Source organism: Xiphophorus hellerii, chromosome 11 (genome assembly GCF_003331165.1).
Source record: "Xiphophorus hellerii strain 12219 chromosome 11, Xiphophorus_hellerii-4.1, whole genome shotgun sequence".
Taxonomy (NCBI): Eukaryota; Metazoa; Chordata; class Actinopteri; order Cyprinodontiformes; family Poeciliidae; genus Xiphophorus; species Xiphophorus hellerii.
Window position 1 is genome coordinate 22,116,357 of NC_045682.1, and position 23,687 is coordinate 22,140,043.

Genomic DNA, 23,687 nt, shown 5'->3' on the forward strand with positions numbered 1-23,687 from the left:
CACTAGAAGGCGCCATGCATCTATTTAAATACTGAGTATATCTTGCGTCCTGCACAATGACCACTGGAGACAGGTTCCAACCTAGCAAGGATGAAAGGGTATAGACAATAAGATAAAAGAGGAAATCTGTTTGTTTTTTTTTTCTTTTATACAATTTCAGTTACATGCAAGGCTGCCATATTAGATTTTGATGCTGTGATTGGTGAGAAACTTCTGATTATACCCTCAAAAACAAAAACTTCAGAGGGGCTGTTCTTTTGATTTCATTGTTTGAAACTTGGAAATGTGAGCTTCTGACTGAAAATAGAACACATAATTAAACCAACTTGACAATGTGGCACAATAAATTTTATTTTATGAAATATAATATTTTATTTCATTTTTTTTAGTCCTATATAGTGCTGTTTTAAGTTTCACAGAACTTGAAACCTAAGATTCAGTAGCTAGTTTCTTCAAGGGTCTGCCATAATATGCTGCAACCTCCCCTAATTTTACTACATAACTCATAGAAACCCTGCAGGGAACATACTGTCAAATTTTAAGATTTTACAGTCAAAAGTCTTGATAGCGACTTGCTGAATACTGCATGGTGGCCAGGTGGTTAGCACAGTCACCTTGCAGCAGAAGAGCCTAGACATTTTTTCCACAGAGTTTATATGTTCTCCCAGCATGTCTGAGTTCTCTCTTGGTACTCTAGCCTTCTACATCCTGGATGAATGAATGAATGAATGAATGAATGAATGAATGAATGAATGAAGGACAAAAGGACGGGCAGAAGTCATGTTAACATGGTAAATTGAGATTCTTTGTCATTGTGTTTGTGGCAAACATTTGAGAACTTGAAGGAGACAGTTGGTAAATTATCATTGAAGAATATTTAGAGGCTTTGAAGAATAGCTTTGGGAAAGTCATCTGATTATTTTCTGAGAAAAAGAAGCAATTACTGCAATGAGACTGTGCTGACTTACACTTTAGCAAATATAGCAACCTTCAAATTCCCACCTCACCAAAAAAATGCAATAACCTCTTAAAATTTCAAAGGTTAATCATTAATTTTGAACGATTTACAATTAAAGCATAAAACTGCACAAAAACATTTAAAACCACTTAGGAGATATGATGTCTTCTTGTTTTTCAGGTTTTATTCCCACAGGTTTAGGTTCTCTGTGTTGACAGTATGAGGCTGACAGATAGTTAAAGCTAGCATGTGCTGTATTACCTGTAAAAGCTGCAAAAGACTTAAAACTAAGGAGTTTCACCTTTCAGCAGGAGGACAGCTCTTACAATCAGAGCTACAACGGAATGGTTTAGATGGCCCAGACAAAGTCAGTGAGCTTAAACTATTATTTATATTACAATTGTCTTCCTTTTTACTTAGTATCTCATAAAAAGAATAACGTACTCTGAAGTTTGAGGTTGCAGAGTGTATTCTCTGTTTCCATAAGTTCCCATCCGAACAATCAGTGGTGAAGCTCTCTACACTGTTTTGGATGTAGAGGGGATGGAGGAGGAGAGGGAAGTGGAGGAGGGAGGAGAGTAGGAGTGGGAGAGAAGGAGGGGGGTTGTCTTGTGCGTCAGTAAGTCAAGCATGTTCCAATAACGGGCTGTATTATCTGCTGCTATTTGCAGTTTGTCGTAGCCAGGCACTAGACTGAGCTCGAGTAAAAAAGCTGCACAGGCTGCTCTTTACTTTTCCTCTGTGATGGAAACAATCTCAAATGGACTGAAATCTGGATGGCAAAAGGTAAGCAGAAAGTATGTGTTTAGTTTTTTAGCTCAACTCTAAAATTTTAGTGTCAAGTTAAGGTATATTTTTCTGACTTCAGATCTTCCACACCTAGCTTATGTGCATCTTTTTCCTCAGGAGGAGTCTAACTGTTGTCTGTGGCTTTGCTCTCTCCATGCAAAACACAAGAGATTCATGTGAGAGGGCAGAGGATGGAGGCAGGTTTAAAGAATAGCACATGGACAATGAAAATATTATGTGTGAGGTTGTTTGGAGTCATTCTGTTGCTTGCAACTGATCTGAGCTGGCTGAGCTTGAAAGAGCAGGCTTTGGCCAGTGCCCAGAATAATGAGAGAAGGGTGCTGGCGCATATCCCAGGGGACATTATCATTGGAGCTCTGTTCTCTGTCCACCACCAACCACCTGCAGACAAGGTACCTGTTGTGTGAGTTTATGTCCTTGTGTATCCTGTATCTGTATGATGAAGGTTAACAATCCACTTGTTGGTGCACTTTGTTTAGGTGCATGAGCGAAAGTGCGGTGCAGTGCGTGAGCAGTATGGGATCCAGAGAGTGGAGGCCATGATGCACACTCTGGACAGGATTAATGCAGACCCCAATATCCTTCCCAATATTTCTTTGGGCTGTGAGATAAGGTCAGCAATAGGAGCAGTAGCTCCACTTACTTTTAGCAAATAAATAATTAACCTACTCAGAGTCATCTGTTAGAAAAAAGGACTCAGTTGGTTTTGATTCATTCAACTTGTAATGAATCAAAACCAACAAATAAAAATCACAAATAAGTTAGAATGAAGCTGGCGACTTAAGTTAGCAATAACCAAAGATAATGTAATATATGAGTGTCTGCACTACACTTTTGCCATTTAAATGTCATTTAGACAACTTTAAAATTTAAAACAACTAGCAGTTTTGAAAAATAGCTAAAATCTTTATTCAAGAGTTGTTAAATGCTTTAGGTATTCAGCTGTGGCAGTTCTATTAAAAAAAATCAAAACAAATATACCGTTAACAATTAAATATTTTAAATTCATTCATTTTGATTCGGTTTCTAGTGTTTCTAGGAAAAATGGAAAAATATTATTACTTAAATAATATTGTTTTAATCACTCAACTTTCTTTCCACATAAGCTTTCTCAATCTGCACCCTGGTACATAGAAATGAACCATTAAATTTTTCACACCTCTGCAAGAGATGTGAAAAAGGGGGGAAAAACATTAAAACAATAACTCCACCCTTTATCATTAAAGACAAGTTAGAGAAATGCAGCCTTGTGAGTAACTTTAGTAAGGGGAAAAAATTTATAGGATAAGTATTGTATTTTTTCATTTTTTCAAAATAATTGGAGCCACATTAACTGGTATTCCTAACAATTTCTAAATATGTTTAATTCAATGTCTGTTGTTCTTTTTTCCAATTAGATTGTTTCTCTGGGTAATAACAATGATGGAAATAATTTCTCCTAACTACTATTGGAAATAGTAAAGATAGGAAAACATGCTACTTAAATTCGTTACATGTGTTTTACCCATAATTACTTAAAATAGCTACATAAAAATAGTTTCTTGACTAAACTCACTTATGTTTACAGGTAGAAAAATAGGTACCATTTTTTAAAAATAATTAAAGCTGTGACAAATAAACCTGGGTGAAGATTCATGTTTATTTTTGCCACAATGCACAGTGAAGAATATGGTAAGAAAGGTAAAAATATCTCCAAGGCTCAGTGTTAGAAAACTGCAGCAAAGAGTAACTTAGGGTCACAAAGTTTCCATAACAACCATGTATTTTAGGGCTTTTAACATATCATTGCAAGGAATGGTGATAAATGTGAAAGGAGCTATAAAAGAGGTCAGAAAGAAATAAACAAAAAGACCAATCAATTTAAAAGTGAATTATCTGAAGATAAGAGTAAAACAATTTTAGGTGGGAGGGGAGCAGGAATAATCTTTCATGGAGACTTCTGGGAACTGGATACAAACTAATGATCCCTTGATGGAAGAAAAATGCACAAGAAAGTGACAGAAGGCTGGTTGAGAAGGAACCCACTTTTAATTAAAAGAATGAAACAAACAATTATCCTGCAAATCTTTAAGGGTCAAAAAAGGTAATCCAAGTAAACCAGTTGCCTTCTTTCCGCTTGTAAAGTACCTCAAACCAGTGGTTCAGAAATATTTTTGGAATAATCATTGAGTTTCAACTACAACCAAAATAGCCACAGTAGCCTGTTCTTGTTGCTATTACTATTTATTACTAAAAGCTCGTTACTGAGCACAAAATGTAGAATATCTAGTTTTTCAGCTTGAAACAGAACCATGGTTAAGACTATGTTGTTGTTTTTTTTTGTTTTTCAGATCACTGTTTTAAGTGTGCAGCAAAGAAGTAGTACCACCAGTTGTTTTTGAAACTTTATTATCTGCTTGAGTTTAAATTTGAATTCTTTGGAATATTCTTTGGAATATTCTCCAAAAAATTGGGTAGCTCATAGCTTATGGAAGCTATAAACAGTAGCCTTCTGTTTATATTTTTTCCGGATAAGCAAATCTTTTTGACTTTAGCTTATGAATTCTATATTATACGTACATGTCTTTTTATTCATTACTACTACTTTTTATTTATTTATTTTTTTTATTTACTCCTACAACATAATTTGAAAACCATGACCTTGAAGTAAATCCAGATTTAGTAACTGGAGAAACCCTTTTTGAAATGATATACTTCTCCAGTCATTTTGCTACAATTTGTGGTTTTGTTTCCAAAATATCAATGAGCATTACAAGATGCTTCTGCTTCACAATGATGAGAAGTGACTGAAGTCAGCCTCAAACATACTTTATTGAATTAGGACAAATCTCCCGGTCAAAGCTTAACAAAATTTGAGCTTAAAATAACTTAACTAAAACGCCAAGTTTACTGACCAATTCAGACTGTGGAAACCCTCCTATCGGCTTTGTTTCACTCGGGAAGCACTACAAGATCCTCTAATCTTTTTGCCAAAATATTGTGATGGTGAGCTCAATGTTTGTTCACCAGGGACTCGTGCTGGCACTCAGCGGTGGCTCTGGAGCAGAGCATTGAGTTTATCCGGGACACATTAGTGTCCAGCGATGAGGAGGAGAGCCAGGCCAGATGCACAGCAGAAGCAGGGAGCGTACTCCTGCAGGGAAAGAAGCCCATCGTGGGACTCATCGGACCAGGATCCAGCTCCGTGGCTATCCAGGTGCAGAATCTCCTGCAGCTCTTCAATATCCCACAGATTGCATACTCAGCCACCAGCATGGATCTCAGTGACAAGGTAAAGTTGGAAAACAAACTAGAAACGTTAAAAGTTCCTGTTGAATTTTATAACCTAGAGGCCAGATGCTATGTAAATACAAATTAGTGTACAGACCATTCTTTGAAGTATGTCACCAGACTTGTGAACATGTAAATCTCTCCCAACAGAGTCTATATAAATACTTTATGAGAGTGGTGCCATCAGATATGCAACAAGCCAGAGCCATGGTGGACATTGTCAAGAGGTATAACTGGAGCTATGTGTCTGCAATACACACAGAGGGTAAGACTGTATGCCTGTGAACAAACATAGTATTGATGATTGAAAGCAAATTAATTCCAGTAAATTAACCCAACTAGTGAAACCTGTGTGCAGTTACATTAAATAAATCAGACACATTGACAAGTTCAATTATTTGAGTTACTACAGAGTGATGTTTTTTTCTGTAAGAACACAAAATGTTGTTCAATTTTATATGAGATCATAAAAAATTTTAGCTCTTTTTGCATCACTTACTTCATTAACTCAGTTTGGCATGGAGGAGATCAACTAGCTCTGCTTAGGTGTTCATGAAGCTAAAGTGGATTTAATAGTGGCCTTTAGCTGGTCTGCATTGTCAGACTGGCTAAATAACAAACAACAAGTCTGCCAACAGTGCAAACTAGCTAAAGGCCACTATTAAAGCCACCTTAGCTTCCTGAACACCTGAGCAGAGCTTTGCTTTCGCTCATCTTCCTCTGGACAAAAACCCACAGATTAAAGGTTTAGGTCAGAAGAGTTTGCTGTTCATCCAGAAAAATAATACCATGAACAATGAAGAAGGTACTGGCCTTTTTGACACTGCTACAGGTGTAGTCAAACATATGCTCATAGCATTTCATTTTTGTATAAAAGTTGTTGTTTTTTTTATTAATCTTTTTATATTTTAGTATTTTTAATAGTCTATTTTTTAGAAACTGCATTCTGGGTTTTGATCACCTGGGAGCAACTTTGTAAATAGAACTGGCAAATGGCAAAGTTTTCAGAATGTTCTACCTTACTAAGATGCATTTTCAGTTTACTAGATCCATCACTGCAACACCAAAAACAGTAGATACTTCCTGTAAAATGTCTGGTTTTAAAGGTTCTGTTCATGTAGTTTCAGTAGTTTGTAATTTTTCATTGAAACAAACAGAGAAAAACTATTACATGAATCAGGGTATGATTTGCTTGAAGCTGAACCTGTTTCACATGGTCAGATTTAGACAGAAAATGGTTTATTTACATTAGGAAAAAAAAAATTTTAACTGGGTAAAGTCAAATGTTAAAATATTTCTGTGTTTGAAACCATGCTCAAAAGGACACATGGAATCCCACAATCTTTTTCCTTTTTTAATTTAGATTTGTAAGCCATCCTCTAAACCTGGCAGAACACATGAGGAATAAATACATAATTCTATCATCATTTTCATAGAGTCGGTCCTTGAGTGACTAATCCTATTTATTAGGAAACAAATGTGCTGCCAGTGTATAATTCTTGATTTTTTCCTTCAGTGTGTTACCACACTTTCTGTTAAGCTTTCAGTGTTCTTACCACTGTTTATTAATGCGCTTGAATAAATGCTGAATCTAAACTGTATTTTCTGTTTTCTTATATAACAAACAGACTGGTGTTGAACAGAATTTTCAAAACAGCTAAGTCGTTTCAAATGTTGTTTTCTGCTTTGAGAACTAAGGCTGTCAGTTGTTTCTCCAAGGAAAACCATGAATCTTATGTTATTTCTTTCAGCTGCCAGTAGGCAGTAGGTTTGCACAGTAACCCTACAGAAAACGTTTATTTCATGCAGTTGTATCCAGGATCTTGTCCATATTAAAATTGTTGTTACCATAGGTGAGAGATGGAACATAGACTAACCAGTAAGCTGAATTCTTTGATTGTTGGCTGTGGTCTTTCTTCTCCATAACAAATTATAGTAACAGCTGTAAAGCTAAGAAAGAGACTCCAGTTTATCTATTCATCTTCCTCATCCTGGAGCGAATGGTTCACCTTATGGGGTTGAGAATCATGCTCTTAAACTTTGAGGGGATTACGCTCAGCTGCGAACTGCTTCAGTGCCACTGAAGGGCATGGCTGAAAGACACTAACAGAACTGCATCATCTGCAAAAAAATAAAATAAAATACCCTGAAGTTATCAAACAAGAGACCTTCATCATGATTATTCTCAATAACCACCATAAACAAAGAGATGGTGCTACCCTGGTTCAGAATGTGAGAATAGCTTTTGCTTTGGGCAAAATATAGCAAAAGGTAGCCTTAAAAGCAAACCAGGTACTCTGTAGTCTTGCATTGCTTTAAACAAAATATATTGAATGAATTTTGCTTTACCACTGAGCCACCAGGTGCCCACAATCCGTCATCACTGATGAACGGCACAACTGCACTAAAGTTATTAATCCAGTAGATTCTGTATCCGGTGGAATTTAAGATGAGCAGAAATTTTAGCGGAGGCTCTAATTATTGAGACATGTTGGAAAATTATTGGACATATTAGTAATCTAATCTGTTCTGGGTGTAGACCACCTTTCACCCACTGTCAGCTGGTGTTAAACACCAGCCCTTCCATGTCCCTACAAGAATTAGGCAGGCGTATAAATCTAATTAATGGACATTAGTCATCAGAGCATTTCCTTCAATTATTTATCTATTTAATAAATGTAGGTCAGTCATGCTTGCCGCACCGCAGTGGGCTTCTGTGAACTAATGGCAAAGTTTATGACCCAGTAAATAATAATTTTTGGTATACACTTGCACAGCAGCAGAAACTAGGTGACCCACTTTTCAGCAATAATGGGGAAATCAATCACTCGACAGCATCTCCCATGACAGGAACAAAATTACCACATGTTCAAGTGCTGTGTTGGCATTACACAAGTGTATTTCTTTGTTTTCCTGTACTGCAATTACACATGTGACCCCGCAGAAGAAATTGTTCCTAGAAGAAATTTGTCAGATTTTTGACTAGATTCCAGTAAAGAATGTCTGAAAATGACTTTATTCGGTCAGGAAAGGTCTCAGTTTTCTCATTTCATTTAGTTAGATTGAATGACAGACACCTGACTGTGTGTTTTCAATAATGTACTTCCATCCATAGGTAACTATGGTGAGAGCGGTATGGAGGCATTCAAAGACATGGCAGCAAAAGAGGGGATCTGCATTGCTCACTCTGACAAAATATACAGTAATGCAGGGGAACAGAACTTTGACAAATTACTGCAAAAACTCATGGCCCATCTGCCCAAAGCCAGAGTGGTGGCCTGCTTCTGCGAGGGCATGACAGTCCGAGGCATTCTGATGGCCATGAGACGAAAGCGCCTGGTGGGGGAGCTGCTGCTGGTGGGAAGGTGAGCAGGGAAATCTATCATTTTCAATTTCTGCCTGCACGTCTCGTCGCTGTGTGTACTGTTTGCCTTTACTAGGGAATAAAAGTTGTAGCCATGCACAGTTTGTGCCTCTACATTTACAGTCTTGTTGCTTTCCACTTTCTCCAGATGTCCAGCGTCATCCATCCCGATGTATTTGTTTATAGCGGAACCATCTTTGTCCTCTCATCCTCATCATCATTGCATCTTTCAGTTTTATGGTGACCTTTAAACTTCAAGGTATTTTTACATTCTGTGATATTTTCTTTCACAGTGTATTCAGCAGTGTATAAATATTCATATCTTTTGAATGTTTACACATTTTGCAATATTACAAGCACCAATTTCAATGTATTTTGTGTGATAGGCCAGGGCAAACTAATATAAGAATATGAAGTGGAAAGAAAAGTATATGACAAAATGTTTGCACCTAAAATAGTGAAAAGTTTTGTTCCCCAAACCCTCAGAAAATTGTTAAATCAAGTATACCTGTGATTAATGCAATCTCGGTGTTTAATATAACAACAAAAGGTCCATGGTATCGCTGGATGAGTTGCAGATACTCACTGATAAGATTTAAAGAACCAGCAGAATTATGATGTAGGAAGCTTTACACTAGCAGCGAGAAGGAAACTGACATCATATTGATGCTGCTAATGGCAATGTAATTCTAAATGAAAATCTGTTTGAGACTTGAGACTGCAGCTTTCAACTTCCAGCAGGACAATGACCCTAAGCATATAGCTAGAAGTACAGATCGATAGTTTAGAGCAATGCTTTTTTTGTGTTTGAATGACCCAGTAAATCAAATCTAGAACCAGTGGCATGACTTGAAAAAGCTGTTCAGAGTCATTCCATATCCAATCATACTGACCTTGAGCTATTTTACAAAGAATTGAAGAACTGTAGATCTGGTGGAGACATAACTCAAAATACTTGCAACTGTAATTACAGCAATGGGTAATTCTTCAAAGTATTGACTCAGAGAGGTTGAATAAAAAGGAATATCCCCCTTTTTAGACGTTTATTTGATTCTGAAAAATCTAATTCTTTCTCCTTTTACCCTACAAAGATACACTACTTTGTGCTGGTTTGTCAAATCAAATGTGAAACTCATTACAATATAAAACTGTTGTGTGCGAATATTTAAAAAGGTTCAAGGAGTATAGGTATTCCTGTGCATAATCGTGACAAATGTGCCTGTTATCGTTTATAATCCTAATTTTTATGTACTCAACGTATCAGTGCCACCTAAATATTAATTGTTCACTTTGATGAAAATGACTGCATTGTCCATGTGTTCAGAAATACAAAGTTGAGAGCCCTGTTTTCTCAGTTTCTATAATAAACCTTCTTTTTTACCATATTATATGACCATCTGCCTGCAAATTATTTTAAAAGAAAATAAGCCAAAGATTGGGCAAAAAACATTGAAGAAAAAAAAAGGCCTTTAAAATCATTAGCGATGCAAACAAGTGAAGAAGAGGCGGTGGATCTAACGAGAGGTTCCAGTCTCTCTCTGAGAATAACGTGTTTTATTTTAAGGTTTGGCTCTCTGGCTCGCTCTCGTCCCTGGTGTTCTATAAATGCCTTTCCTCATTAGGAGCCACATATGTAGGCTGTCGCTCAAATTTGACAGCAGGAAATGTAAAATAACCTTGAACTACATATTGTAAAAACACAAGTCTCTAGACTTTCCATAAGCTCACACGTCATAAATACTCTAGCTGTGTTGCCATTGTATAATGATTTTATTGATGTCAGTTAAATCGTTAGGATTTCTTTTACTTATATTATGTTTTGCTTGTAAAAATTTGAGATGTGCATGTCCTGTCCAAAATTTGCTCTTTTAATGTAATCACTAGTGTTTCTTTGTTCTACAGGTTTGTTTAGTGACCTGCAGAATTTAGATTTTTATGTGAGCCCGGAGATTTTGTTACCAGTTTTGTGCCTTTGTGCCATGTGTGCATGCCTATGTCCCATAAATGGAGAGAAATACTTGGATCATAGCAAAAATCTGGAAGAAAGTCCTCCGGACAAGTGACACCAAAAGGGAACTTTTTGGACTGCAAGTAAACCTTGTGTGCTGGAAAATTAACATTGAACATATCATTCTCATCATGAAACATGGTGATGGCAGGATCATGCTGAGAGGTTTTTTTCAGGGGAACAGAAAAGCTGGTCAGTCTAAAAAATAAAAATGAGACTACAACAAAGGTTCACCTTCCACCTGCACAGTGACCAAAGATGCACTTCCAGAGATACATAATTCAAATCAAAGCAAATATGTGTGTTAGAATGGCCTAGTCAAAGTCCAATTCTATTTGAGAACCACTGGAAGAAATGGCAAGTAGCTATTTTCAATCAAATCTAACTGAATTGAGCTATTTTTCAGAGAAGAACAAACAAAAAGCAAAAGGTGCCTAGAAAAGCAGAACTAGTAGAGATATATAGCCCAACATTGAATACTGGCTGTTAGGTGGTTGATTAAGGGGTGAACACAAAATGCAAGTCAAACTTTTTATTTTTTAAAACTTTTTAAAAATCATATGCTTCCCTTCTACTTCACAAGTATGCACCACTGTAAGTTTAAGTAGCCTTGAGCGACAAATCTCCACCCTTGGTTCTGGCTGCTGCACACAGTTTTTTCACACAAGAGCTCCTGTTAACCACTTGGAATTTCTATTACTGTTAATGCAGAGTGATCCTTCATTGGTTTTCCACCCACAAATGCAGAAACACAGCAGCTGAGATTGCTTATAGGTCATAGAGGAGAGCTTTTAGTCCATTTAGATCAGACAGTTGTTGATGTTTAGTCTATTTTTCTCCCTCCTTATTCCGTTTCAAGTATAAAAATGACACATTTCTTGCTGCTGGATTGTTAAAAAAAAGGGCTGTTCTAAAAATTGTATGAAAAATCAGAGCAAGATGTTTGTGTACACACATTGCATAGCACACATATATGTGTCTTCAGGCATGTAGGTGGTATAGCAACACGCCGTATGCAGCCTGGTGCCCTGCTAGGTCGATGTGTGGGTTTCAGAGCGCTTGTTGAACAGTGATTCAAACTATCCAGAGTCAAAGCCCTCTATGCTTTTCAAATCTATTCCTGCCTTTTTTTTATGCCAGTGCACCATTTCTGTACTCGCTTCTCTAAGGATGTGTTATGAAATGATCTCCTACCTCACCAGAATCAGGCATTATAAAAACACCCACACACTGTTGTGTAACTCCAGCTTGGTTAAATAAGTTTTTAGACAATTACTTCTCTCACAGTTTCTTTAAGTTTGTTAGAAGACATTTGCACCAGTCAGCCATGACATTATGACCACCGGCAGATGCAAACATATAATTATATCACTATTGTGGGTGGCATATTTGAAGTAGCAAGGAACCACTCTGTCCTTGAGTGTTTATCTGTTAAAAGCAGAGGTTGGGAAGTTATAAAAATGAGAGCAAACTTAATAAAACCCATAAATTAGAGAACACCTCCAGCACTTAAGGGAAGTTCAGCATTATGTCAAAGGAAGAAAAGGTTTGTGAAAAAAATCAAGGCATGTTGTGTTGATCCTCTTTTTGTCAAAAAGACAATTGACTGAAGCTTAAAGCTGACAGGTTGTCACAGAAATGTGTGTGATAGCCATTTGGATACCTTAGAGTTAAAGTAAGGAGTGTGTCTCTATGGAGGGCTAAAAGGTACAAAATTAAATAAGTAAATAAATAAATAAATAAATAGTTAATTAAATGTTTAAATAATTTACATAATAGACAATTACTGTATTAGATATCATTAAACCATTAGGATGCAAACATGTAATAAATAAATTAAATAAATCTATATTTAATTTATTGTTAACGGGGTGGTTAGTTGTTCCAACAATTCTGTCAACAAGTTATATTTAAGATTTGACTTTCTTCCCCACTGAAACAATGCTCTCAAATCAAAGGTTGGATTTTAAAATGTGGGTATGAGGCCAAACTACAGCAAGATAAATTCATCTTAAAGATTTTTGCACGTGTGTACAATCGCTGCCAACAAATACAGGCATTGTATTTGATGTCAGCTAAATATACAGTATCTGTTCTCTTTTGTTTTTCTGTCATTAAGTGTCAAGTTTTAATGCAACCTCCTTTACAATGGAAAGTAAATGGTTTTCTGCCACTTTTGCCGAGGTGACAGTGCCGTCTAAACAGTCAAACCACAGAGTGGGCTGCAAAAATGATAAGCAGTTAACAAGATATTCAAACTGCTGTGGCACAGAATGGTTTCTGTAAAACTGTGCACAACTATGCACTTAGTCATTTTTCTCACTATTTGAAATTGCTGGTTTGAAGCCAAACAAATGTAGAAATTGTATTAAATCTGATAAGAAACATCACATGAATCTGCCCACTTCCAGTTTTCACTCTAACCTCCTTGTTGGACTTTCTCTTTTTAGTGATGGCTGGGCAGACAGGTATGATGTCACTGATGCCTATCAAACGGAGGCTGCCGGTGGGATCACCATCAAGCTAAAGTCAGCGCATGTGAACTGGTTTGATGATTATTACCTGAACTTGAAGCCTGATTCCAACCTGAGGAACCCCTGGTTTCCTGAATTCTGGCAACACCGTTTCCAGTGTCGACTGAGAGGGCATCCACAGGAGAGCCCAAAGTACAACCGCACTTGCAGCTGTTAGTATAAAAAAAACATGCTCCCTGCACCCACAGTGAACACTTTTAATCTGTCAATGACATCATAAAATTAAGTTGTTTTTTTGATAATGTTCATTTTTGTTCGCCACAGGGAGAGAATCTCTACGACAGCAGTATGCCCAAGATACAAAAATGGGTTTTGTCATAAATGCCATTTACTCAATGGCTTATGGTCTGCATGCCATGCAACAAACTCTCTGTCCAGGATATAAAGTATGAACCTCAAAATTGTGCTTATCCAGATTCCTTTACTTCTGATGGCGATAACATTTACTGCATAATTGTTCTATTTTTCAAAGGGTTTGTGTGAAAACATGCGGCCCGTAGATGGCCGCAAGCTGCTGGATTACCTAATGAGAACCAACTTTACTGGTGTATCTGGAGAGGTCATCCACTTTGACCAGAATGGAGACTCCCCTGGCAGGTAAGGACTCTGATGAAGACCAAAGAAAGGAGAAGATATGCATAGTGTTAAACTATACACTGAAAATGTAGGTTGATGTGTGCTACAGGTATGAAATCATGAACTTCAAGCAGATCGGAGTGGGTCAGTATGCTTACATCCATGTGGGAAGTTGGGATCAGGGTGGTCTGAAGATGAATGATGAGGAAATATGGAGCAACAGCAGTGAAATCATCCAATCAGTCTGCTCTGAGCCCTGCCAAAAGGCTCAGATCAAGGTGGGATTTCAAATTTAATTCAGTTCGGTTAAGTTTGAAGTGACAATTCACTCAGTTTACAATAGAGATGCTATGCAAGATTTTTAGGATTCTTAAATTTAGACATCTGTCAATACCAATATTCATTCTAAATTCAGAGTGCTGAGAGAAGAGGTGTACAGCATAAGTCGTCAACTCTTGGATTTTATTCTTGAAAGTGTAAATAAAATTGTCTTAAAAGAGGCATTTGGATTGTTGGATGGATCTGTGGCCTCAGCCTGAACGGCATCAGTTTTGGGGTTGATACAAATATTGCATCCAATACTATCCGATACTATCTTTAATTTAGAAAGTTTGTGTCCAATGTTTTGTACTATTTTTATACAGTCCTTACTTTTCTGTATTTTATTTCATTTACATACTTAACAACATATATGCAAGTCTTTGCTGTAAAATGAATGAATTTCATGGTTTGCACATTACTACGTTGCATTTTGTCATCAGGATTTATAAAGTATACCTCTAAAAACATTGTATCTTTCCTGTCCCCTATTCCGCCTCTGCTTCTTCACACATGGGACCCAAGTGTTACAAAGGCTCATATGTTTCAAGTCATGTGTTGAGCAAAAAGAGTTTGAAGTAGCAGTTCCCAGTTGGATATGAACTACACCTCTGCATAATATCCACTATAGATAACAGCCCTTGTTGTGAGGAAACCTGTGAAGTACAACCCACACACCAGATTTAAATTAATCCCAAGTCCTCACTGCTAATCATGACAATAATAAGATATCTTACTAGAGATGCAGTTCATGCCATTGTTCAGGATTTAATCAACTCCAATCCAGCTTTATTTAGCTTCATCCTATTTGTGCTGAGGGGAATCTTTTCCTCCTCTGTATCATCGCACAGTTTTCCAACATTAATCTCTTATTAAGCAGTCTCTAGTATCTAATGCACCCTAAATTAAATAAAATACTGAACATCAAAAAGATCCTAACCTGGTCTGAACTTCTTACCCCAAACCAAATTCCCTTTTTCTGTCAAATCCAAACAACCAGGCCTCATTTTCTTTCTTCAACAACTTTGTGTTGCTGATGACTGATGACTTATAAAAAGGAATCCCATACAGTCTTTCACACATCTATTTTTCAGTTACTGCACCCATTCCTTTTTTGAGCCAGGAATTAATTATTGTCACTCTGGCAGTGTGCATTTTAGCATGCTTGCCAGAGGAGAAAATATTAAGCTTTTTAGCTACCATAAATTAACAGTGCCTTGAAAAATGACATGGACTATAACTCCATGACATTGTACATGCTTTTGTCTTCTTTGTTTCCCATGACGAATACATTTTAATTTACTCGTCCTTCAGAGAAGTCAGAGTGTAAGATTAGCTACAGAAAAGTGCCATTGGAGCTTTGAGACCTTTCCACCTTTCTTTCAGCTGTGTGTCTGTGCAAATGTGTTTCCAGGTGATCCGTAAAGGAGAAGTCAGCTGCTGTTGGACTTGTACTCCCTGCAAGGAGAACGAATTTGTCTTTGATGAGTACACTTGTCGAGCCTGTATCCTGGGCTCCTGGCCTACAGACGACCTTACTGGTAAACATTTTATCTCTCACACAAGATATTCAAACAGGACAAAAGAGGAACTATCACATCTGGTTTACAGAGGGTTGATCCTCCTTAAAAATTCCACTTCAGATTTTCTGTATCTTGTTCTCAAACACTCCCTTATAGTTAGCTATATGCAAAGCACATTGTGACTAACACAGAATGACTTACTACTGTACAAATCAACCAAATGCTACATACCCAAAGAAAGTACAATGGCTTTGCTCTTTTCTTATCTAGAGTTTACACTTCTAGATCACTATTTTTTAGCACAGCTCTTTTTTATCACTTCATATCCAAACAACTAATGATATGTTTATTGTTATATAGTTTGTATAATTTCACATACATCATATGTTCCAATCCTTCTCTTCAGGTTGTGAACCAATACCGGTCCAGTATGTGCGATGGGGGGATCCAGAGCCAATCGCAGCTGTAGTCTTTGCCTGTCTGGGACTCATGGCTACACTTTTTGTTACTTCTGTCTTCATCAAGTAATTAAATAGATACATTTCTTACATGTAATGCATATTCTTATTCAAAATCGCATGGTCAAAATGAGGACAACTTGGTGAATAGTTGGTGTAACTTGGTGTAATTTCAGTTCAGTATAGATCTTGTTTAGTATTTGTATTATGCACATACAGTACATATTAGGTATTTATTTTATGGTGGTAATAATAAAATTATTTAGATATAAACATATATTTATGTTAGAGTGGTCCAGTCAAAGTACAGATCTAAATCCAAATGAGAATCTGTTGCACAACTTAAAAATTACGTTTTGAAATGCTTTCATCTATGTTTGATTGAGCTAACGCTATTTTGCAAAGACGTATCTGGAAAAATAGCAGTCACTAGATGTGTACAACAGGTAGAGACAAATCCCAAATGACTATCAGATGTAACGGTAGTGAAATCTACTTTTTGACAAAGTCTTAATCCAAGAGGGTTGAAAAACTGCATGCCATACTTTGTAGATTAATTGCACAAAAAATAGCTTTGAAAAGCATGTATAATTTCCCTTTCATTTCACAGTTATCACTTCTGTGCTGGTCTGTCACATAAAATACATTGAAGTTTGTCTTTGTTCAGTGAACCTATAATTTTATTTTTTTTTTTAATGTAGGTTTTGGGACACTCCTGTGGTGAAGTCATCTAGTCGGGAGCTTTGCTACATCATTCTTGTTGGAATATGTCTGGGTTACCTGTGCACCTTTAGCCTAATTGCCAAGCCACACATTGTCTACTGCTACCTACAGCGGTTGGGGATTGGCCTGTCCCCTGCCATGAGCTACTCAGCCTTAGTTACCAAGGTACTCTCATTTACAAAATGAAGTTAGTCATTCATTTCTGTCACTTCCTATGAAACACTGAGATACAGCTTTATTACTTGTTGTTCAAGCATAATCTGATGTCACATTTTTACATAACACCATAAAATGCTCAAGAGTTTGACACATTTTTATCAAGCTGATTTGAATTTAAGTATTTCAAATCAGTATCAGTATGTATTTGAAAGATAAATGTGATTCTGTTTATTTTCTTATATCCCAATTTTACATAAAAGACTTACATCAAAAGGTTTTCCTATTTGCATTTTTAAAAATTTAATGTAGAGCATGCATCAACAATGTGATATTTTGTTTGTTCATATGTATGTATGGTGTTAGCAACAAACACAACATTGCTGAGCTTCAGAGGCTGGCGCACTGCCAGTTATAAGTGAGACAAAAATTAAAAATCTTAGCGTGGGCTGAGGCTGATATTCCAGGTCAAGGAAAATGATTATTCACACAAATCACCGTGAGAAGTGTTATCTTCGTTCAGTCTAACTGAAACACCCATATTCATTTTGATCTATTTTTAATTCAGACCAACCGCATAGCACGCATCCTGGCAGGGAGCAAGAAGAAGATCTGCACAAAGAAACCGCGTTTTATGTCCGCCTGCGCACAATTGGTCATCGCCTTCCTACTCATACTGCTGCAGCTGGGGATTATTGTGGCACTTCTTATCATAGAGCCACCAGAGGTACGTATGTATATGTGTGATTCCAAAATACTGGATGACATTAATGGACCTTTATTCAAATAAACAGAGAAACATTTTTGCTTTGTTGTTTTTAGGTGATCTATGATTACCCCAGTATCCGTGAGGTACATTTGATCTGCAATTTGACCACTTTGGGAGTGGTGGCCCCACTGGGCTACAATGGCCTGCTTATACTCAGCTGCACCTTTTATGCCTTCAAGGTACTTCAGGAATACATCAGTTTGTTTCTCACTGATCTTCCAATGCAGCTTGATGTCTGTTTTCACAATTTTCATTTCCTTATTTATGTTTTTATCCAAACGTGCCATGCAGAAGAAGTTTTGCTTTCCTATTTTTTTTTTTTTAGAACTTTTTAATATTGTTACCTCAGTTAAGAACTTTACATCATAGATTGATACAAAGTACTCCAAAAATGTTCAATGAAAGGAGAAGTTTGGATGGGTTTCATAAAAATGTAATAATTGCATTGTACATTTGTGTTCTTTCCCTGTACATGCAGCTGCAGGTCTTTTGGTGTGTGTCACTTTATTCATGTCAAGTGCAATCATATTGCACATGTTTCTTTCCAGATTAGTTCAAAATTAATTTTATTTTATATAATGGGTATCAAACTTTTGAGTTTTTTAAATCAAGTTCATTCAAAAGAGTCTAGAAGGCCATGTGTCCTTTTACTTCCAAATCATGTATTACAAAAAACTTCATTAAAGTTTGTGGTTTTAAAGTGACAACATGTGAAAAAATAGGTATTGTAACTTGCACTGCTCTAAATTTCAATTTGTCTTTTTCTCCTACAGACTCGCAACGTGCCAGCTAATTTCAATGAGGCCAAGTACATTGCCTTTACCATGTACACCACCTGTATTATCTGGCTGGCCTTTGTGCCCATTTACTTCGGCTCTAATTACAAGATCATAACTATGTGCTTTAGCGTGAGCCTCAGTGCCACAGTGGCTCTCTGCTGCATGTTTGTCCCTAAAGTAAGAAACAAGCACAAAAACAATACTTTCTGTTTTGAAAGATATGCTTCTATATTTATCTTTCTACTCTAATTGTTACATGTTGCTGTTTTTATACTGTCAGGTGTACATCATGCTTGCCAAGCCTGAGAAGAATGTACGCAGCGCGTTCACCACTTCCACCGTTGTGCGCATGCATGTGGGCGATGCCAAGAAAGCTGCCAAGACTGGCAAGTCATCCAGCAGCATGGCCAACCTGTTTCGACGTGGTGGATCAACACAGGACAACATAAGGTAGCTAAAGACCAGAATATGCTGTTGAAGATGGACTGTAGATAAAAGGTAGACATGATCAACAAGTGTGGTGTTTTGGCTTTTAAAAGGTTTCTGTTTTTGGTGACTGCCTTAGAAATGAATGGTTTTGCCATTTAAGGAAAAGCATCAAATGCTTTGCTTCTGAGGCAGAGATTACTCTCGACCTCTACACAAATTTAATAATACACTTTTTTGTCTATCAACTTTCAATAGTAGCAGTTGTTACACTAACTGTAGCCTAGGCAAGCCTCTCATTCTCCCTATTCTCAGTAGCAAGTATGCACCAACACCTCATTGATTGCATATGCATAAAGCAATACAAACTTGTTTATGGCACAACAGATCAGTAAGTTATTTTAATTTATCTGGTGCTTGCACCAACCCTTTCTAATCCCATTCCTATTGCTGACATCAAAAACACTACTGCTTGAACTTAATAGAGCATCTTGACTACATATCCCAAATTTTGTGACACAATGTTTGCTACTACATCCAGTTGTATTGGGATTTCTCATGGCAAGATTATTTGGAACAATTTGAAAAAATAAAAAAAACTCACTTTTTACGATGCCTTGATTTCCACCTGCATATACATTTCATGTATATTGCAAACAAATATGTTGATTCCTCAATGGTGAGGATGATGTTTTCATACCTCTTATGGTTTTCACCAAATTTGTCATTAAAATCAGGCAAAACTTTGAGAAAATGACTCTTCTTCTCATGTGGAAGAATTCTCATGCATCTCTCAGAGAATTTTCAAATAAAATTTGATTTACTTCAAATCTTCAAATTCTGCTGTGCACACATTTATTTTCCTTAAAGAAAAAATATTTGAGACCCTTATTGTTGTAGGAGTTATAGATTTTTGTCATATCCTTCCGAAGTCCTGGTTGGTCACAGAATTCTCTCTCTAGATGCTAAAATTTCAGAGAATGCTCTTGTGAAGAAAAAACTCATTATATTTACTTGTCATGGAAAATGAATCTGTGAACAGTTCCATTCTCAGTCCTACCACTTCATCAGAGACTTGATGTAATGTTCCAAGCTGCAAAATGTGTGAAAGTCAGGTGGGAAGAGACAATGCAGAGCGGACAGACTGCCAACATCAAAATGAAACAGACCTCAACATTTAAACACTTGTCAATCTTATTTACAAAATCTATTGATTTTTTAACCTAAAATTTTAGCTGGCCTTGAATTTTTATATAGTGGCACATCATATGAATATTTATTTATGAACATTTACAAAGCTTTTCTACACTGAAGACCTCAAATTACAACAGGCTGCATTTGAAGCTAAGAAAAACAGCTCCCTAAGCTGAGAACAGCCTACCTCATTTGGGTTAAGTCCTCCCAGAGGAAAACTGGATCCTTAGAGGATTTCTCTTTCTAAGGAACATAAACGAACATGCAAGGAGATTTAATATTACACACACAGCAGAAGACAAAAGAGAAATCCAATGGAGAATGTGATTAAGAAACAGATAGAGACAAGGTTATATAAAATGACTTGGAAGAAAGTTGTATATTTGTGTATAGTGTCTTGCAAAAGTCTTCATGTTGAACTTTCTCACATTTTGTCACGTTATAACGACAAACCTCAATGTATTTTATTGGTGATTTAGACCAGTTTAAACCTGCACACGACTGAAGCTAAGAAGATACATGCTTTTCAATTTATTTTACAAATAAAAAAACAGAAAAATCTATTCACCCTATTTTAATATCATACTCAGAAATAAAACATCTTTGGATTTCCACAAATTTAGCCTCCATTGGAGTGTTGCAAAAAGACAGAAATTCTTAAAAAAGCCGTAAGAAGTCATGTTTGGAGTTTGCAATACAATAGACACAGCAGGTTCTAGTCAGGTTCTTTAACTTAAACATTAAATGTGACAAAAAAAAACCCAAAAGTCTTTATGAGGAATACTTTTTCACTGTACTGTATATGTGAGTTATTACCAAAAGGCTTTAGCAGGATTAAAATGTAACTGTCTCTTTTGCAGCTCCAATGGAAAATCTTGGGGGCAGACTGAACGGAGCTCCAGACCAAACTTGTGGAAGAGGATGTCGTTCCACGTTAAGAAAAAAGACCCGGTCGAGGTGAATCAGACTGCCATCATCAAGCCATTTTCTAAAGAAGACATAACTGGGGAAAACAGTGTCACAGAGCAGTACGAAGGCCCACAGCTGTCTCAATCTTTTACCTGCTCGCCCTCTCAGTCACCTCTGCCCACCATCAGTCCACATGCAGCTAAAGCAAGAAGTCACCATTCAGACGGGAGAGGTGAGGAGGTGCAGGTTTTACCACCGTATTCACCCGAGTTCTCTTCTGGGGTCAGGCGGAGAGGTGGGGACAACGGCCAGATTGCTGCGATTGTAGACGGTGGGGACATCAGCATCATTAGTGTGGGTGAAATTGGCCAAACTCAGGGCACCACCATCATGGACCAGATCAGCTGCGTTGTCAATCGTTTCACCGCCAACATCAATGAGCTGAACACCATGATGCTGCCAGGAGGACCCGTCCTCCCCCCTTCCACCACAGCTCCGCCCGTTGCCTCTGATAACTCCCCATGTCCATCCCAGTACTTCAATAGACAGACACCTTCTACCGTCACCACATACGCCGAAGTGACTGCCGTCTCCAACTGCTGCGACAATCGACCTAAGATTTACGAGCAACTGGCTGGAACTTGCACGGGCGGGAGACGGGCAAAGAATCCGGAAGAGCTGATGGCTCTGACGCCGCCGTCCCCATTCAGGGATTTCTCCCTGAGCTCTGACGAGAGCTCGCCTCCCTCGCTGTCCCCAGCTTCTGAGGCCGAATGTGACCAGCTGCTGCTGAGACACTACCAGAGCTCCTCCTCTCTCTAGACCTCCTCTCTCCTCTCTGTGTTTATCTTTTATCCGGAGTATTTTTAACTCCGTAAAGGCAGCCATTTTTGCCAGGACCAAACTTTCAATGCCTTTCTACATGTGGATATTGTAGATAATCAGTTGGTTTTTGTAAAGTTTTCAGATGGGACTGAATATGCTTCAAATGTCAGTTGGGGCTAGGATGGAGAAAATAATACTGCTTAGACTTATATAGGAAAAAAGATTTTTTAAGCACTACCGGTCAAACATTTATAATCACTAATAATCTACACAATCATCACTTATTTGGGAATTTGAATCATTAGTTTGAACTATTTCTTTACAGTAGCTGGCATATTGTTTTAACAAGATAACATGCAATTTTGTAAAACTACAAATGGGTGGCCAAGTTTCAATTTGTTATTTTTTTTTTTTTTTTCATTTACACTGGATCAAGGTTATATGCAGGATATTTACATTAGATTATGCTTACATCCCCCAAATAATAGCAATAATGCATCAAGTTGCTACTGTGGACTGTGACACTAATGTTCCAGCATCTTGCAATTTACAATCTTCTTGAATCTTGATGGTTCTTCTGTTGTTCCAAAAGATTCTGACCAGTTTTCTTCCATTCGAAAATGGCTGTTTAGGTTAGATGGCTTTAACTTTGGCAAAATTTGTGTTCTCACAGGAAAGTCATCATAAACAGATGTCACAACTGGTTTTGTAACAGATAAAGAAGACTAATAGTAAGCTTCTCAAGTAGCTTCAATGACATTTTTGATCATTTATAAACCATGATTCAGAGCCAGATTTACAAGAGGACGCCAACCAATTTAACAAACTATATTAATTTTAATAAAGTAAATGGTCAAATTTGTTATGTGGATATCCATCTCTTTACTGCTGGCTATAAAATGTTTTTATTCTTTGCAAGTTGTTGCGGAACATTTTGCCAAATTCAAATAGGCATGTATGCACTGTGAAGATGCATATATAATTTTTACAGAGCAGACTACACTACACAACTCTACAGGAAGTTTTAATTTCTGCACGCCCCAGGTTGTTTTTTAAAGAATAGTTACCGCTATATGTTGCATAACTATTCCATCCCTGGAAAAGAAGGATGAAAATACATGAATAAAAGCCAAAAATGTATGTGACATTTATGACAATGATGAATATATCTAAATTTTTGACAGGAACCACACCATCACAAAACCTTAAATATTAAATAACACAAAATTTATTAAATAAACAAACAAAAAACCTGAACAGAACTTAGTGATAATTTTAATGTGCTGAAACCCATGAGCATTTAAAGACTTTCCACAGCTTTTTGCTAAACATGTTTCCAACGCCAAAGAAAACATGGATGTTAAGCTGAGGACTATTTTATTTATAAGTTTTTAAACCACATCTTTCTTTATTCAAGTATTCTTTTTAAGTGTTTCATGAAATTAATTTAAAATTACACATGGACCTCAATCTAAATCAGTGCGCATATTAAATTGTTGTATTTCAGTTGTATATCTTTAGCTATTTATGATCACTGAAAGGATGATTTGTTTTTTTTAGCTTCTTGATGAGTTTCTGTATAATGATGTTTTGTTTTTATTACTGTCAAACCTCAGAAAAAAATAAGTTTAAGATTAGAAATGGCATTTTTTTTACTCACTCACTAACTCATTATAGACATTATAGACTACCCTTATAGACAAAAAAACCCCATTGTGAATCCTTTTTTTTTTAAAGGTTTTGTTGGCTCTAGTGGCCTTTATTTGAAGGTAGTTCGACAGGAAAGAGGGTGATGAGAGAGGGGAAGACATGCGGCAAATGTCACCAGGCTGGGAGTCTAACCTGCAACCACTGGCATGAGGAATAAGGCCTCAATATGTGGATTGTTACACCACCACAGCACCTCAAACATTGCAAATCCTAAAGAAAAAAACATACAAAATCTGCAAATATTGCATTTTGTTGTGCATTCTCCTCCTCCACTCAGCAAATCCTCCTCTTCTGAGTGGAAAGAAGTTATTTGCTTCTCCAGGGAATACAAGCTACTGTCTCAGTGAACACAATCATCAGGAATGTAACCCACAAAG

General features: G+C 37.0%; 1 protein-coding gene across 2 annotated transcripts; it reads left to right on the forward strand.

Moving 5' to 3' along the window:
• The first annotated feature begins 1,584 nt into the window (after positions 1-1,584).
• grm5a (glutamate receptor, metabotropic 5a) lies at positions 1,585-23,245 on the forward strand. Of its 2 annotated transcripts, none has more exons than XM_032575937.1 (18): positions 1,585-1,755; positions 1,865-2,160; positions 2,248-2,381; positions 4,778-5,039; positions 5,189-5,303; positions 8,154-8,403; positions 12,861-13,096; positions 13,209-13,330; positions 13,417-13,541; positions 13,630-13,798; positions 15,253-15,379; positions 15,768-15,885; positions 16,521-16,707; positions 17,267-17,425; positions 17,521-17,646; positions 18,241-18,423; positions 18,527-18,696; positions 20,727-23,245. In XM_032575937.1, the coding sequence occupies exons 2-18, from the start codon at positions 1,939-1,941 to the stop codon at positions 21,595-21,597; spliced, it is 3,576 nt and encodes a 1,191-aa protein (XP_032431828.1). In that variant the 5' UTR covers positions 1,585-1,755; positions 1,865-1,938; the 3' UTR covers positions 21,598-23,245. The 2 variants fall into 2 exon arrangements, with proteins under 2 accessions (XP_032431828.1, XP_032431827.1); XM_032575936.1 differs by having other exon boundaries at positions 1,585-1,744.
• The last annotated feature ends 442 nt before the right edge of the window (positions 23,246-23,687 follow it).

Bases quoted from the DNA above. Each gene is read 5' to 3' on its own strand.
- grm5a (XM_032575937.1), top strand. From the start codon at position 1,939: ATGGAGGCAGGTTTAAAGAATAGCACATGGACAATGAAAATATTATGT. The intron at 13,097-13,208 runs GTTAGTATAAAA...TGTTCGCCACAG, and splicing joins GTACAACCGCACTTGCAGCT to GGAGAGAATCTCTACGACAG. The intron at 16,708-17,266 runs GTACTCTCATTT...TTTTTAATTCAG, and splicing joins ACTCAGCCTTAGTTACCAAG to ACCAACCGCATAGCACGCAT.